At 43.7% G+C, this 14,528-nt stretch overlaps 1 protein-coding gene and 1 pseudogene across 1 annotated transcript; both read right to left on the bottom strand.

The window, feature by feature from the left end:
* Positions 1–2,836: 2,836 nt before the first annotated feature.
* On the bottom strand, positions 2,837–3,419 carry LOC123078235 (ribosomal protein S7, mitochondrial-like). Its single transcript, XM_044500664.1, has one exon. It carries the CDS (start codon positions 3,397–3,399, stop codon positions 2,953–2,955), a length of 447 nt encoding a protein of 148 aa, XP_044356599.1. The 5' UTR covers positions 3,400–3,419; the 3' UTR covers positions 2,837–2,952.
* A 3,873-nt stretch (positions 3,420–7,292) lies between these two features.
* Positions 7,293–11,365, bottom strand: LOC123078236 (ribosomal protein S3, mitochondrial-like; annotated as a pseudogene).
* Positions 11,366–14,528: the final 3,163 nt, after the last annotated feature.

Raw genomic sequence — 14,528 nt, forward strand, 5'->3', positions numbered from 1 at the left:
CGAGGATGCATCACATATATATGTGACATCCGCAACCTCAGATTTGGGTTTAGCATTTACCTGTTTCCTTCCATCCAACCTGGGAAGGGATCCCTCCATGTGCTCTCTATGACACTTGGCCTGATTGTTACCATCGGTATCTCTCCTCGCATGCAGTTGATGACCATCTCGCCCATGGCCTTTGTGAACACATAAGTGTCTTGCCAACCATAGAGTTTGGCCCTATGAATAAATAAATTGCACAAATCAAATACTTCATGTGTGTATTCGTATCTACAGACATGACAAAGTAACAGGGAAATACTAGAATACCTCGACTACCTAACTCTTTCATTTCTGGAGTAACAGAAGCAGAGGCAGAAGAATGCCTTCTGGAGTCAAAAGCCAACTTGATCTCAGCCTCGATATCCAACACGGTATTCTGATGTGCCGAAAAATCTGAGGAACCTATCCCCTTTGTTATGGTATCCCCTAAGCAAAATGGCTTCTCTAGTATCAAACCTTGCCTCTGCCCATTCACATATGCTGTTTGGCCAAAAACATGACATGCAAACATACTGCTAAAGCTTGTTTGTAAGCTTTTGAGATTAATAGAAACATGTTACCATTTGATTTCGACCACAAGAAACTCTTATTTGGCATTCTGACCTGTTGATACTTGCAAGAAGAGCTTCAGTCTTCGAAACCGCTGCGCGAAACTCATTATCCGGAATGGCCCCACGGTGTTGATGTCTAGTGCTACATCATACCTGCAAGTTGCAATACTTTTATTGCTATGGAATGTGAACTTACACATTTAGTAATGGAAGCAATCCTTGGTGCAAGACTAGTATAGCTTCACGAACCTCTCATCAAAAGTGGTATTTGCTGCAGAGTTTACGGTAACATCCACTTCTTCCGCGATCTCTTTGGCTAACTCAGGAGCAATGCCAATGTAGGCTTCCCTGAAATTACCAACGACTGGAACCTGCTTGCTTAATACAAAGCTGTGGTAGTTTTTCCCATGGATTTCCTGTAAACATCTGAACAACTCAGTATCTTCTACCTGTATTGCAGACGGAAAATATGGTCATTTGCATGAAGAACAGAAAGTAGTCCGAAGTAATCATCATACCTCGTTCTTGAATCTTTTCATGGCTGCTTCATTGTCCTTGGCCTTGATCAACACGTATATTTTACAAACATCAGGATTTGTCCTTAAAATGGGGTCGATAAGAACTGATGATCAGAATCATACAAAGTAGAATGGAAGAACAAAGGAAGGAAGTCAGGTAGCTTAGAGCAAGACAAAGGCAGAATGGAAGAACAGCCTAAAAGTGGGGGGCCAGACAGAAACTGTCTCACTCAAACTGGCATTTGAAAATGCTACTCGCCCTTCCCCTATTTCTGCATTTCATTCTTCTATTCCTTCTGCTTGCTTTTCTAGTTAAGCTGCTCATAAACTAGATCCATAAAACTCACTCAGCTACTGTCTTCTTTCTATAATTGGTCTCTAAGTCCAAGTAATCGAAAAAGTATAATCCTCTTCCCAGCTCCGCCACCTCCTTTCTACCGAGTATGCTCTACTTGAAAGAACATATTTATCAATAAATAAGTGCATTACTATATTCACAGCTACAAACTAAGCCTAATTTCCAATATGTCATATGTATCACTTTGATGTTGTGGGATCACTGGCTTCTTGCTCAACGGATTTCGCTTCTGCACTTGACTTGAGAAGGGCGAAGCCTTCATGACCGGTACCGGTATCTGTTCAAGAAGTCAGTACTTATGCGGCACTGAACAAAGGGTGAGATCGATGAAATGCAATACATGTTTGAATATTTCCTATCTTCTTCCAGCCATCAAACTTGTTCAATTCATTTTCTTGAGATCTGTGGAATAGTGATATCATACTTGAATCCACATTCCCAGTATTTGAGGCAGAAGTAGAATCTTAGTCCTTTCGAATTTCTAAGTTGGGAATTTGATATCGACTAAATCAAGAAACTCGATTTCACTATGATATGACCACTGAACCCTTTGATGCAACATTTCTTGTTTCCAGAAGATCTCGGATGGTTTCTGAAGCTTCCATGATCTTGTAAAAGAAAGAAACCCTTTCTATAAGTCATGAAGACGTGGACCAAAAGACTAAGAAACTGCACAATCTATTGATTGACTGAAAAACTCAAGCTGAGTAACTTGCTTGAATGATCGCTCCGGCTCTGGGCCGTCTGATCTTCGGGATGCAGAATAGGGGATCGCTTGCCAACCGTTAGTTAGGACCAGTGAAAACCCACGCTTGGTGAAGGCGAAGTTCAGTTTGGAGATCTAACAATTCCTTATGTCGTGTATCCTCGATTGATGCAGCCTCAGATGGTTCAATTGTAGATTTGAGTATTGAGCGAAAGGTTACACCACCTATAGGTTCTGTATTACAGGCCAATCCTACTCCACTAGTACCAATAGGCGGCATAGGGGAAAAAGCAGAACACCTAGGAATAGGAATCAACAACACAAAAACTTTCTGAGAAATTACCCAGCAAGAAAACGTATGCGCGTGGGCGCAACGGATTTCGCTCCCGTGCGCTCATCCCTTGCTTGTTCTTTCGGACTAGCACTCTTTCCCTCTCTTTGAAGTAGATTTCTCAGCTCCACGAGTCAAACGAAATAAGGCGAAAGGCCCACTACTTCTTCATTCATGGCTTATTGATTTGATTGATCCCCCTTTCGTATTCATTCGACCTGAGGTGAGGTTGGAACAAGAGTTTTCATAAAAAGAATGGTTCTTTTATGCAATTATGAACGGGCAGGCCTCTTGTGGATTCCTCCAACTCTATGAATGAAGGGGGGAGTATGAGGAAGGCCGATTTTCTTTCTATATGAAGATGAAAAAAGGATCCGGGTCAAACATTTCTTACTTTTGTTGAGTATGACTGAATGAGGAAGAGCTCCTTATGTGGTATCACTTTACCACCATCTGAAATGCGCGAAACTCCGATTGGTGGAAGCCAGTCCATGAAGATTCTCCCTTCTCTTACGTGAAATTCCCCTCTTTCGGTAAGCATCCAGTATCTCAGCAAATGAACATTTCTCTAAGCTTATCCTGTAGCTTATACGTCGTTTGAAAGCTGCTCCAAGGATCCAACGAATAGCTAAGGTTTGTTGACGATCCCTGGCTACAATCCCAGGAACATCATAAATAGTACCTGCGACTCCTACTTTGACCACTTCGCATATTGGCTTTATATTATCTACGTCGTCAACCATAAGTTTTATTACATCGCGTTCAGTTCGAGCTAGGCGGTGAAAAGTTTTATAAACAATAGCACGAACTCTCGTTCTTTTACCATCGATCATGCGAAAGTTTACCAATTTCTTGATCAATTCTTTTTGCTCACCATCAAAGTCCCCCATATAGCTGTGAATTTCCGAGCAATTGGAAGCCGCTTTCGATGACGAGGCCGATAAATTGATATTACGCGATCGTTACTGTCCATCTTTTTCAGCTCTGCTCCCGAAAAGAGAAAGGAAAGGAGACTGATCTTGACGTCGGCGTTGGTTTTTCCAACGAAAAACAAGAACATTCTTTCACGAACTTCCATGACAAAATGCTAGTTGCCTTGTAACGCATACACTGGAGCGTTTGTCCCATCGACGAAGGCCACTATACGCGTTTTCTGAAGAGCAACATTCTCTTATAACCAAACATCGCAAAGACAGAAAGGAATATCCTGAACGTAAGGCCAATGGCTAGCATACTTCGCTAAACACTAGCGATATTCAGCTAAAGCTGGATGCATATTCTATTATATTCTATTATATTCTATTATATTATATCTTGCCTTGGTAGAGCGAAACTTTGAACCCAACACAAGCAGCTCTCCCGGTTTAGCGATATTGATGGGTTCCAGCCTCATTCCACTAGCCCTAAAAGCATTCTAAATATATAAAAGAGGGGGAATGGATTCTACAAGAAAAGGTGGGCAAAGGTAGTTCAGGGGTCAATTCTTGGAGCATAGCTCATTTCTAAGTCCCCAACCCATCTCGTGCTCGTGCTGTACGCGATCGAATCTTGCGGCCGGATAGCGCAATGGAATCACCGAGTCGTATGAAAAGAGGGCTCTTCTTTTTAATCTTAACACAAAGGCTAGCTCCCCTGGGGGTTGTCATATTACAATCATTTGTATTACTTTCCTACCAATCCTGAACTAGCTATGACCCTTATAGCGAGCCTCGCTTTACCGTTTCAGATAGAAACATATGGCGCTCCTAAAGTCGATTGGATACTTTCTTTTTTATTGAATTAAGCTAAGCCGTGGACTTTCTCACGTGAAGAACTCCTTCTTATGAGCTCATGGACTTGATCAGTGCTAGTTCAAGTTCACGTCATATTAGGAAATTAGTTCATTAATTCGTTTATTTGCCAACGAAGAAGCCTTGCGCTACTCGGAAAGTACTGACTAGAGGGGGGGGCGTGTGGATCCACAGTCCTAGCCATTCTCACAACGGGATAATAAAGCGAACAAAGACCATGAGAAGAGATTACAACATCCAGAACGAAGCCTGTCAAGACAACCTTCCCTCACTATGAAAATGCAACATCCGGCGTACTCATTGGCTTTGACCTCAGATTCATTACTTGCTAGAGAAGTAGTTTACATAACTGTCACAACTCCAATGCGATAATCTTGTTAATCAGCAAAGTAGCTAGCCTAAATAAGGAGTTTACAATCGCTTGACTATAAAGTAAAGAGCGGCTAATGGGAGATTGCTTGAGTAGGCTCAGTAAGGGATTACCCGCAGGCAGGGTGAAAGAGCTTTCATTAATAGTATGAACTGGTGGATCAGAAAGATATCTAGAGCTCCTTAAAGGAAAGCAAAATCCAATTCTATATTATACCAAACTATAAAGCAAAGATGAGGAAGCTGCGCCTTTACTCGCTCGAATTAGAGGAAAAAGGGGATATGCAGCAGTAACAGCTTTTCTTTCAATAGTAAGCAGGAAATGCGAATAAGAGAAGGGTAGAAGAAGCGATCCGCGCATTTCCTTATTTCACAACGGATTTGACTCGTTAGAGAAATCATTTCTTAGGTATGCTACATTCTTTGAAGAAAGAGTAGGTTCTGCTATTTAAGACTTAGAGGAAGTGATTTCCGGGAACTAGCAGACCAAGCCAATCAACAAGGAAAGCCTGTCAAGCAAGGAAGCCACCAAGCAAACCTTTAATAAGCATCTCTAGCGCAGTCACTTCTCTATAGAAAGAAAAAACCTGCAGTCAAGACTAGTCACATTAGTGAAACAAGTGATTCGCTGACATTCAATTCAAATAGAAAGAGTAGTCACAGCTGCGACAAGTTGCTCTAAGAGGAAGGAGTTGACTTACTTTCAATTCCTAATACAGCAAGAGCGGATTTTTTTCATGTAGCATTTCTACCCCTATAGGATTTCCCATCTTAACCGAGAATGGGTGCCCACCTTGTACGTACCGAGAATGGGTGCAGCCCACCCCATCTAAAGTAGCCTGAAATTCGTTCCTCTACAATCCAGAGCAGTCCGAACATGTACCGCGATCTGGACGGATAAAGAATGCCGTACACTTGAGTGACCCCCTTTTCTGTGACCACCACCAAATTCAAAAGAAGAGGTGAGATCACCCTGAAAAATCCTTTGTAGCTCTTAAAATATGGGCCAACCTCTCCATTAATATTGATACTCACTGCACCTCCTTCTACCACTTGTTTAATCCAACCTCTCCACTTCTCACTAAAGAAAACCCTTTTTAAGCAAAACCTCTTGTAGAAAATCCCAATTCACCCTGTCATATGCTTTTTCAAAGTCTAGCTTTAGTATGACCCCCTCTTGTTTAGTCCTCCTAAGCTCATGAAACACCTCATGGATAGTGACCACCCCATCTAAAATATTTCCGTTTTTCATAAATGCCGTCTAACTCTTACTCACCACCTTATCTGCAACTCTCTCAAGCCTATTTGTCAGTACTTTAGTCACAATTTTCTAACAAACATAATATAAACATATTGGCCGATATTGCTTGATAGTTGCAGCATCTTTCGTTTTAGGAATCAAAGTAACCACCCCATAATTAAGTCTTCTAAGTTGCAACTCCTCAGCATGCGGGCTATCAAGCATTCTTTTGACCATCTCTTTAACCATCTCCCAAAAATGTTTCTAAAAGATTACTGGTAAGCCATCTGGGCCAGGAGCTGTATTGGTTTTCATCTCTTTAACTACTAACTCTATTTCCTCCATAGTGAAAGGCTTAGTCAACTCTTCATTGTCTAGTTCTGATAGCATGTGCTCTGTTGACCAAGGGGCTTCCACCAAGAGATATGTCCCCCCTGTCCTCTGAACCAAATAGTCTCTTATAGTAACTAGAAATGTGTTCTTGCAACTCTTTCTCATCTTGTATACATTTCCTTCATGTTCCAAAGAAGCAATATTACATTTTATGTGTCTTCCATTGGCAGCACTATGGAAGAATGAAGTATTTGCATCTCCCTCAAGTAACCACTGACAAACTGACTGACAATGTGGACTGCATGAGCAATGTCAGGCCGGGTCACAGTGAGGTACACAAGGCTGCCTACAAGATGACGATAGCGAGTGGTATCCCTCAAGAGGAGTACCATCACTAGGGCGCAATTGGAGATGGAGCTCCATGGGTGTAGCGGCAGTGTGTGTATCAGTAAGACCTGAGCGTGAGATCAAATCCTGAGTATAGCGATGCTGAGAGAGATAGTAACCATCATTAGTTTGATCAACCTCAATTCCCAGAAAATAACTGAGAGAAAATCAATCTGACATCTTGAATTGCTCACTCAACTTTTTCTTCACAAAAGCAATGTACTTCTGATCATCTCCAGTGATCAACATATCATCAACATAGAGAAGAAGCTAGGTACGACCGCGGTCAGATGTATGAGTGAAAAGTGCAGGGTCATGCTCACTAGAAGAGAAACCAGCAGCTTGAACCACAGAGCTGAACCGCTCAAACCAAGCACGAGGTGGTTGCTTTTTTCCCATAGAGGGCCTTTCGAAGGCGACAAACATGACCATCAGGAACTTCAATACCCAGAGGTGGCTGCATATAGAAAAAACTCATGTAGATCACCATGAAGGAAAGCATTTTTGACATCCATTTGATAGATTTGCCAAGATCGAGCTGCAGCCACAGCAATCAGAGTACGAACAGAAATTGAAACAACGCAACCGTACTATCTATTTACGATAATTTGATTGCTGACAACACGACAACATCACGCTTCTCTTTCTTATTCTTATTTATATAACTGTCACTTTACCGGGCCGGAAAAGTGACACCGTCACGTCTCAGGGTCGTATGCCTGGAACAAGAAGGGTCGTCGTACAATTTCGGTGATTACAAAAAAGAAGGAGGCGAGCTCCCTATCCCTCTTTGTCTTTCCACTTCCCTCATTCAGGAACAAACAATTCGCCAAATTCTTTTGAGTCCCGGCCCGGTTTTTCCCCACTAACCAATTACGTTACGACCACTGAACAAACTTGGTTGACGAACATGGTTTATGCGCCGCTAATCTAGCGGCTTGTCGAGCATTTGACAAACTCACACCATCCATTTCAAATGGGATTTGTCCCGTGGACACACGAGCAATCCAACCCGTCGGATTTCCTTTTCCTCTTCCCATTCGAACTTCTGCGGGTTTCCCCGTAATAGGAAGATCTGCGAGAACTCTTACCCATATCTTACAATTTCTTCGGAATTGTCTGCTCATAGCACGATGGAATTGTCCGATTGTAGCCCGACGCGCTGCTTCAATGGCTCGATATGAAAGACGACCAGCTCTACAACTTTTGGTGCCATATCTTCCAAAACCAAGTTGTGTACCATCCGGTTCGCGACCCCTACTACATCTGCATTTAAAATATTTACTATATTTCGTATGTTTCGGATATAGCACGTCCCTTCTTATTTTGACTATATGAGATCCGCACTTTGACACCTGAAATTCCGTTACGAGTAGATACTTCCGCAGGAGCATAATCGATTTTCTGGTTAAATACATTACAAGATGTTTTTCCATACTTTCCGCATTCAGTTCTAGCTATTTCCGCACCCCCTAATCGACCAGAACAACAAATACGTATCCCCTCCACCCCTTTTGGCATCATTAATGGAATATCCTTCACTATTTTACTAAAAATGGAACGAAATGAGATTGGATTGTTCCTCAGTTGAAAAGAGATGTCTTGAGCAATCAGAGAAGCACTTTGATAAACAGATTTGATCTTTACCGACTCAATTAAGGTATTAGTGTTTGTTCTATTAGACAAAAAAGATCGCATTTTTTGCACTTCGTTCAAATAAGAGTTGTACCCGTACGGAATTATCCTCTTTCTCAGTATGATCTCTATCATCATCTCTATTCCCTTTATCAATTTTCCTATCCTACCTAGGTCTATGAATTTCTCTATCAATTCCATTACCTTATCCTTACCCATGAGGTTCCTACATTTGATCCTAAATTGAGCTAGGAGTTGTTTCCGGGCATACTCGAAAAAAGGGTTATTATACACCCCAACCCCATCCCTTGGAAAAAAGAAGGTAGCACCGAAGAAAGGAAAGAGCGATATGGTGGTTTTTGTTGTTCCCGCGAAGCGAAGATCATTCGCTTGGCGAATGAAGTGGATCAACCTCTTTTTGGCTCGGGCCAAACACTTTTTCTCATTGGTAGAGCTTTCTAAAAAAAAGCGATGCGAGAGCGTATTCTCTTATCTAAGCTTCCTCCCTTCGCTCCCCCCATCGTAGATGGTTCAGCCACACCCAGTGCCACGAAATGATTGAGAACTAGGACGGGGTTGAAATGCATTTTATTCTGAGTATTAAAAAGTATTGCATGACCGAATAATTCAAGGAGGGGCGCACAGCGGGGAGGGTCCTTTTTAGTATATCACTCGTCGGGCCGTCAGAGCGGGACTTCTTTGGTAAAAATAACTTGATTCTATTCCTTTTTAGTAAGGAGGCGGCATTTCCCATAAGGAAAGGTATGTCATTTACAACCCCGGTGTATTGAGGCCGCTTGAAGGCCCCGCTCACCCGAAGTGATTTATCAAAATTCTTCTTTCTCGATGGTGATCGGTCATGGTATCCATAACGTTGCATCTTTTTCGGCCAAATCCGGATTTCGTTTTGCTTCTCCCGGTCGATCGACTGGACTCTTTTCCCTGCCCCCCGGCCTCTCACTTCGTTTCGTTCTTCCTCTGTACCCTCGCTTGAATGAAGACACCCGATCGGCCCGACTTTCCCAAATGTCGGCCACCAGCCCTTTTCCTGTAGTACGGGTCTTGATTTCTTGTCTTTTTTTCGTTTTAGTCGTGGTGATCGCCCGGGAAGAAAGAAATGAATGAATGTCCTTTTGGGAAAATGTAGAATAATACACCTACCGAGACGAAAGCCAAGGGCGAGTTTCGTAGGTGGACGTATCGAACTAAAATAAGATCTAAGATTGACATCTTGATACAATGATTTACCATAATAATAAATAGAGTCAATGGTGACAGAGTCGTGGGATGAGCCGCTTCTTTTTTGCGGCGGGGGCTTCCATTCACCAGCGCAGACTACATACACGTGCTCTCTGAACCGTGCTAGATAGTCACCCATCACACGGCTCTCAAAACCAACCTGTGGTGGATCCCGGGGGACAAAGCAAAGTCAAAGCGCTTGATCCTTTGCCCCATACTTTGAGATCTTCCTCCCCGCCGATCAAGCAGCAACGCAGCTCGTGATAGGCTTAGCTTAAGCCGCTAACGTTCGGTTCGGATAAGTAAAGTCCCTTCGGTCGGTTCGCTCAGGTGGTCTTCCCTTATTTTCCCTAACGTTCAGAGTTGTTCTGGTTTGAGAAAGGAGCACCGCCAAGTCCACTAGGGGCGCCCTGAATGAATAAGAAATGGACAGCTGAGGTCAGGCTTGCGTGAAAAAAGAAGATAATAAGTTAGATGTACACACCTGAGGTTGGTAAGAACTGAGGGACAATGCCCCCCTCACTGGGCCCATCAGCAAAAGCAACTGCTACTTAATCGTAGGTTTGCTTTCGTGTAAGGCCCCCGCTGCTGGAACAGGCGGTTGTCATTTTCAAGTAAACGCCCCGCCCCCTTTCTTTGCCCGCCGGCCGCCTAGCTCGTTATTCTTTGAGATCTGGATAGAGTCTCGCTTTGGGGCGGGGGAAGCATGGATTCGATAGATCTATCGAATCCATGCTGCAAGCAGCAAGCGTAGGCTAAAAAGGCAATAGTCTAACGTTGGGGTAGGGCGCGCCAAAACAACCGGGGGCCCCTCCGGGGTCAGTACAAAAGTACTATATTCTTTCCACTTACTTTCATTGGCTAGCTGCCTTTTGTAGCGCGCGTACTCTGATCCTCTTCTACGAATCTACAACTCTCTTTACTGAGCGAGACTTCATCTATATCCCTCAAAGTGGATTTGGATTCCCATTTCTTCTTTGAATGACAGCTTCAACTAGGCTCCACCTTAGAGAGGGTTTTCGGTTTGAATCAAGATAGGGTCAGGGGCGCGTCGGAACGGTAGTTGCTTAGTCTCATCCGAGAGTCCAATCTCTTTGTACTGTGCTTGCTTTTGTGTCTTTGAATAAAAAAGAAAGAAGGGGGTCGATTTAGGCTCCTTCCCTTCCACTGCATAGCTGCGCTATCAGGTACTACGAGCCCTCTGCCCCACGCATCTAACCAGCTCGCGTGGTTCACCGGTTCCACCGAAAACTCTCATTTGTTGAAGCGGAGCATAGTGTGGCGTCGAGCGAGAAAGGTCTCTTTTTTGGTTTATTCACTGATCTGAAATGAAACTTAGCACTTGTTTTTTTATTGATTCCTGGGGCTAGGCGTTCGCAGAATCAGTCTATCCGAACCGCAGACGCACTTTTCAGATCAGTGGCGGCCTCTCCAGCAGAGCTGGGTGCCGGGGCCCTGGATGCGCTAGCGATCGGCACATTAGGGGAGTACTTGCCCGGGTTTCTCGGCCTGGTATCCTTATCCTTGCGTTCATGATATCTACATTCAACTGTGCCCTGGAGACACGGTCGAAGCACCCCCGCCCCATGTGCGTCTTTCACAACATGCTCTGGTCCCGGGTTTCTTCCTGTGGTCTTCTAGCGTTAGAAGAAGTCGTGTCCGTCCCGGACATCTGCAACGTCCTCTCACGCCTTTTTTGGGGGGACAAACAAAGATCAGGAAAAGACGGACCGAACCCATTCGGTGACTTTCGCGGTCGCCCTCACTGAACCGACTTGGATCTGAACTACGATTCAGATCAAGTCTTACCGAAATTGGATTTCCTTTTCGTGCCATATGTCGCTTAGACTTTACTTTTTCCCCTTTCCTCTATTTGTTCGATAGGGTCTTCGTTTTATTCTAATTCTAAACCCATTGTCGTCCACAGTTTCCTTGTCGATGCGAAGGGGCCAGCAGCCCCCAAACCAAAGTCTGAGATCAGAACTCATACCGCGGTTGTGGCTTGAAGGCCGCATGCAAGTTCTTCAATATTTAGAGAGTATGTGTTAGTACGAGATCGCGCTATCAACTTATTTCATCTTTCTCGATGATTAGGACAAAATTGTATCCCTTAGGAACCGTACATGCACCTTTGTTTGGATGCCGATCTAATATTGTTACAATACGAAATACTTGAAGGCCACACGCAATTGACTCACCTACATTTTATGCTCCCACCCTTTTGTAGAAAAAGCCTCTGCCTCTGGGGAAGTGCTCACATCAACTCCAATTTGGATGGAGCTTCTCGATGGGTTAGAGCGTGTGCGAACCAAAAAGGGGAAAAACCCATCCTCCAAAGTAGTGAAGTGAGCCGGTACAATAAGACAATAGGTCTCATGGGCCAAGCCTGCTATCAGGCAGTGAGTGGGAATCAATCCTGAAAGAGAGAAGGTCTAGTGCTCTTAGAAAATATTTGATTCGCCGAAAAATTGGCTTTATCAGACCAATACATGTTCAGAAGCCTTCCATCAAAAGTCAGTGGTCTAGGCCGCTTTCCTTGACTTTGAGTTGGATCTCATTATTCTTCCCGACACAAAAAGAGGGTAGACTTCATCCGAGACACATGGGTTCTTTTGCTTCCTTCAAAGAACTTTTCTTTGAGCCTCTAAAAAGAAGGGCATAGTATCCCAGCCACCTAGACCACCTAAAAGGAAGGAATTGGTCTTTAGCTTTGAGTGATCCAATCATTGGTGAATGGGTTCAGTAAGGTAGAAGGAAAGGGCCCCTCCCGACCTGGGAAATTCACAGCAGGAAAGACTGGCGCCGATCAGCGAAAGCGAACCCTTCAGTACATCGTGTTCAGCCCTCCCTCAAAATCCCATTTGTTTTATTGAGGAATCACTCTTGATCCTCTAAAGGCTCTTCTCCGTCTATAACTCAAAGTCCATCTGTCTCTCGTGGAAGCGCTTTAGAGTGCCTAGAAGATCCAGCAAACGGGGGTGCCAATGCTGTCCCAAGACCAGATCACGGTAGGTAGCTGCTTTAAAGAGGTTGGGAGACAGACTGGTGAACAATCTTCTTCTTGTTTTCTCCGACCTAGAGCACTCTTTTTTTCAATCGTACGAAGAAACTCCGTGAAAAACCCAGCTATCACTCCTATGAGACGGCTAACTCCCAACTCCCGATACATTCTTTAGAGTCGACCAAAGGACTCGTTGGTTTGGACATAGTTTCTTTGTTCCTGTGTTTCTGTTTTGCTCTCCCCCTTTTTTCACTTAGTTTAGTTGGAATGGAAAGAGAACTTCCTTTAGTTTTTCTTTTTTTTGTTGCCTGGTTCGGTCTCTCCGAGTGGAATAAGTGGGTCCTTCTTCTTTTTCCTGACTGATGAAGGTCGAAACTGAAGATCGAATCAAGCGGAGTCTGGATTCCTATGTTCGTACCAACTCAAATGATTGATGAATTGGATCTTGAGTATGCTCACGTCGCTACTCAGCAAGGGTGAAAGAATGACAAAGAGACTGACATCACAGAGGATGGGAAGGACCCAATCGCCTGCCTCTTTCTTGGTCCACCCCCCCTGGTGGGTACTTTATAGCTCACAACACGAGATAGGCAGATATGTGACATAGAAAAATTGCTTTCATTGACAACAAGACTCTCTTCCTGATTGGGATTGGTCTGTGCAGGATCTCCTTCCCTATGAGACTCTTGCTTCCCTTTGAAAGAGGCAGACCCCTACTTCAATTGTCATCTGACGACTCTTCCCCAGCTGTGGACTCAGACCTCTCACAACCAAAAAAAAAGAAAATCAAAATCAAACGAATCCGAATATAACCAATCTATCGCCTTTGATGACTCGTTGACAGCCTCCTCAACCCAAGCTTCCATCTCCTGCTCCAGACATCGGCGCTTGCCCGCGCCAGTCCATGAAAGGTGGATGAAGGTGAGTTTGACTACGAACTCGAGGATGCTGGGAACGATCTCTTTTCGGGGAATCACTCCCGTCGAGAGGCCCTCTTCCTCCCTTTTTCTGAATCTGGGAGAGAGGCAAAAGAGAAGTCCAGAGAGACCTCGACTCTTTCAGGGAAAGGAGGGAGATCGAATGCGAGATGGAGTCCCTGCCGAATGGAATGGACATCCTTGGGGACAGCTGTGTAAGACTTAATTTACCATAAAATTGGACGGAAAAACTACTAAAAAGATCACAAGAAACCCAGCTCAAAGTGAATGGAGAGAGAACCCCTGCGCCTTGGAAGGATCTGAAGCTGTTCGGACACTCATAGACAAGTGAACTCCAATCCAGGATCCCTCGAAAAGTGAAGTGAACTAGCCAGGTAGAACAGTCAGGTTAGGAAAAGAGTCTTTCATGTCAAGGTGAACATAGACAGACAAGGTTAGTTTGTTTTCCTTAATTCTCAGAGAAAAGACTCGTTGCTGGAACCGAGAGCACTGGCGATTGCTTTCTTTCTGACCTTCAGCCGAGAACTTCCATACCTTCCACTGACTTCTTTTGTGTGTGGCCAGAACGTGATGCTTTCCAATGCCGAGTACTTTTCTTAACAATGTATGAAGCCCGTAAAACCGAAATCGATCCAAATCCACGACCTTGACGATCGAGGAAAAAGGGTATGTATTATTATGGTGTGAGCCTTCTTTCTTTTTGGCCTTAGATTATCATAAGCGAGGAATGGTGCCTGCTAGCCTTCAGACTATACTTTATTGTAGGGAAAGGGAAAAAAATGGAGAATATCTTTAAGAACCCTAGAAAGAATTTCACTTGGAGCGACAGGGGTCAGGTCACACTATATCAATATCATAATTCTCTTTTTTTTAATTGATACTGATTAGCCGTAAATCAATTTGATTTTGTTATGCCATTAAGGAAACACTATTTGGGATACAATACCCATTTTAGAACCGTTCACTACTAACAAATAGAAAATATCAAAATAACAAATAATAACAAATAATATAGTTAATGGTTCCAATTTTTCCTAAATTTGGCAGTCTGTGACTGGAAATCCTTTCTCTTTTCAATAGAAAGAGA

This window comes from Triticum aestivum, chromosome 3D (assembly GCF_018294505.1).
Source record: "Triticum aestivum cultivar Chinese Spring chromosome 3D, IWGSC CS RefSeq v2.1, whole genome shotgun sequence".
In the NCBI taxonomy this organism is placed as follows: domain Eukaryota; kingdom Viridiplantae; phylum Streptophyta; class Magnoliopsida; order Poales; family Poaceae; genus Triticum; species Triticum aestivum.

Excerpts from the sequence above, each read along its gene's own strand:
- LOC123078235 (XM_044500664.1), bottom strand. The coding sequence starts at position 3,399 with ATGGGGGACTTTGATGGTGAGCAAAAAGAATTGATCAAGAAATTGGTA.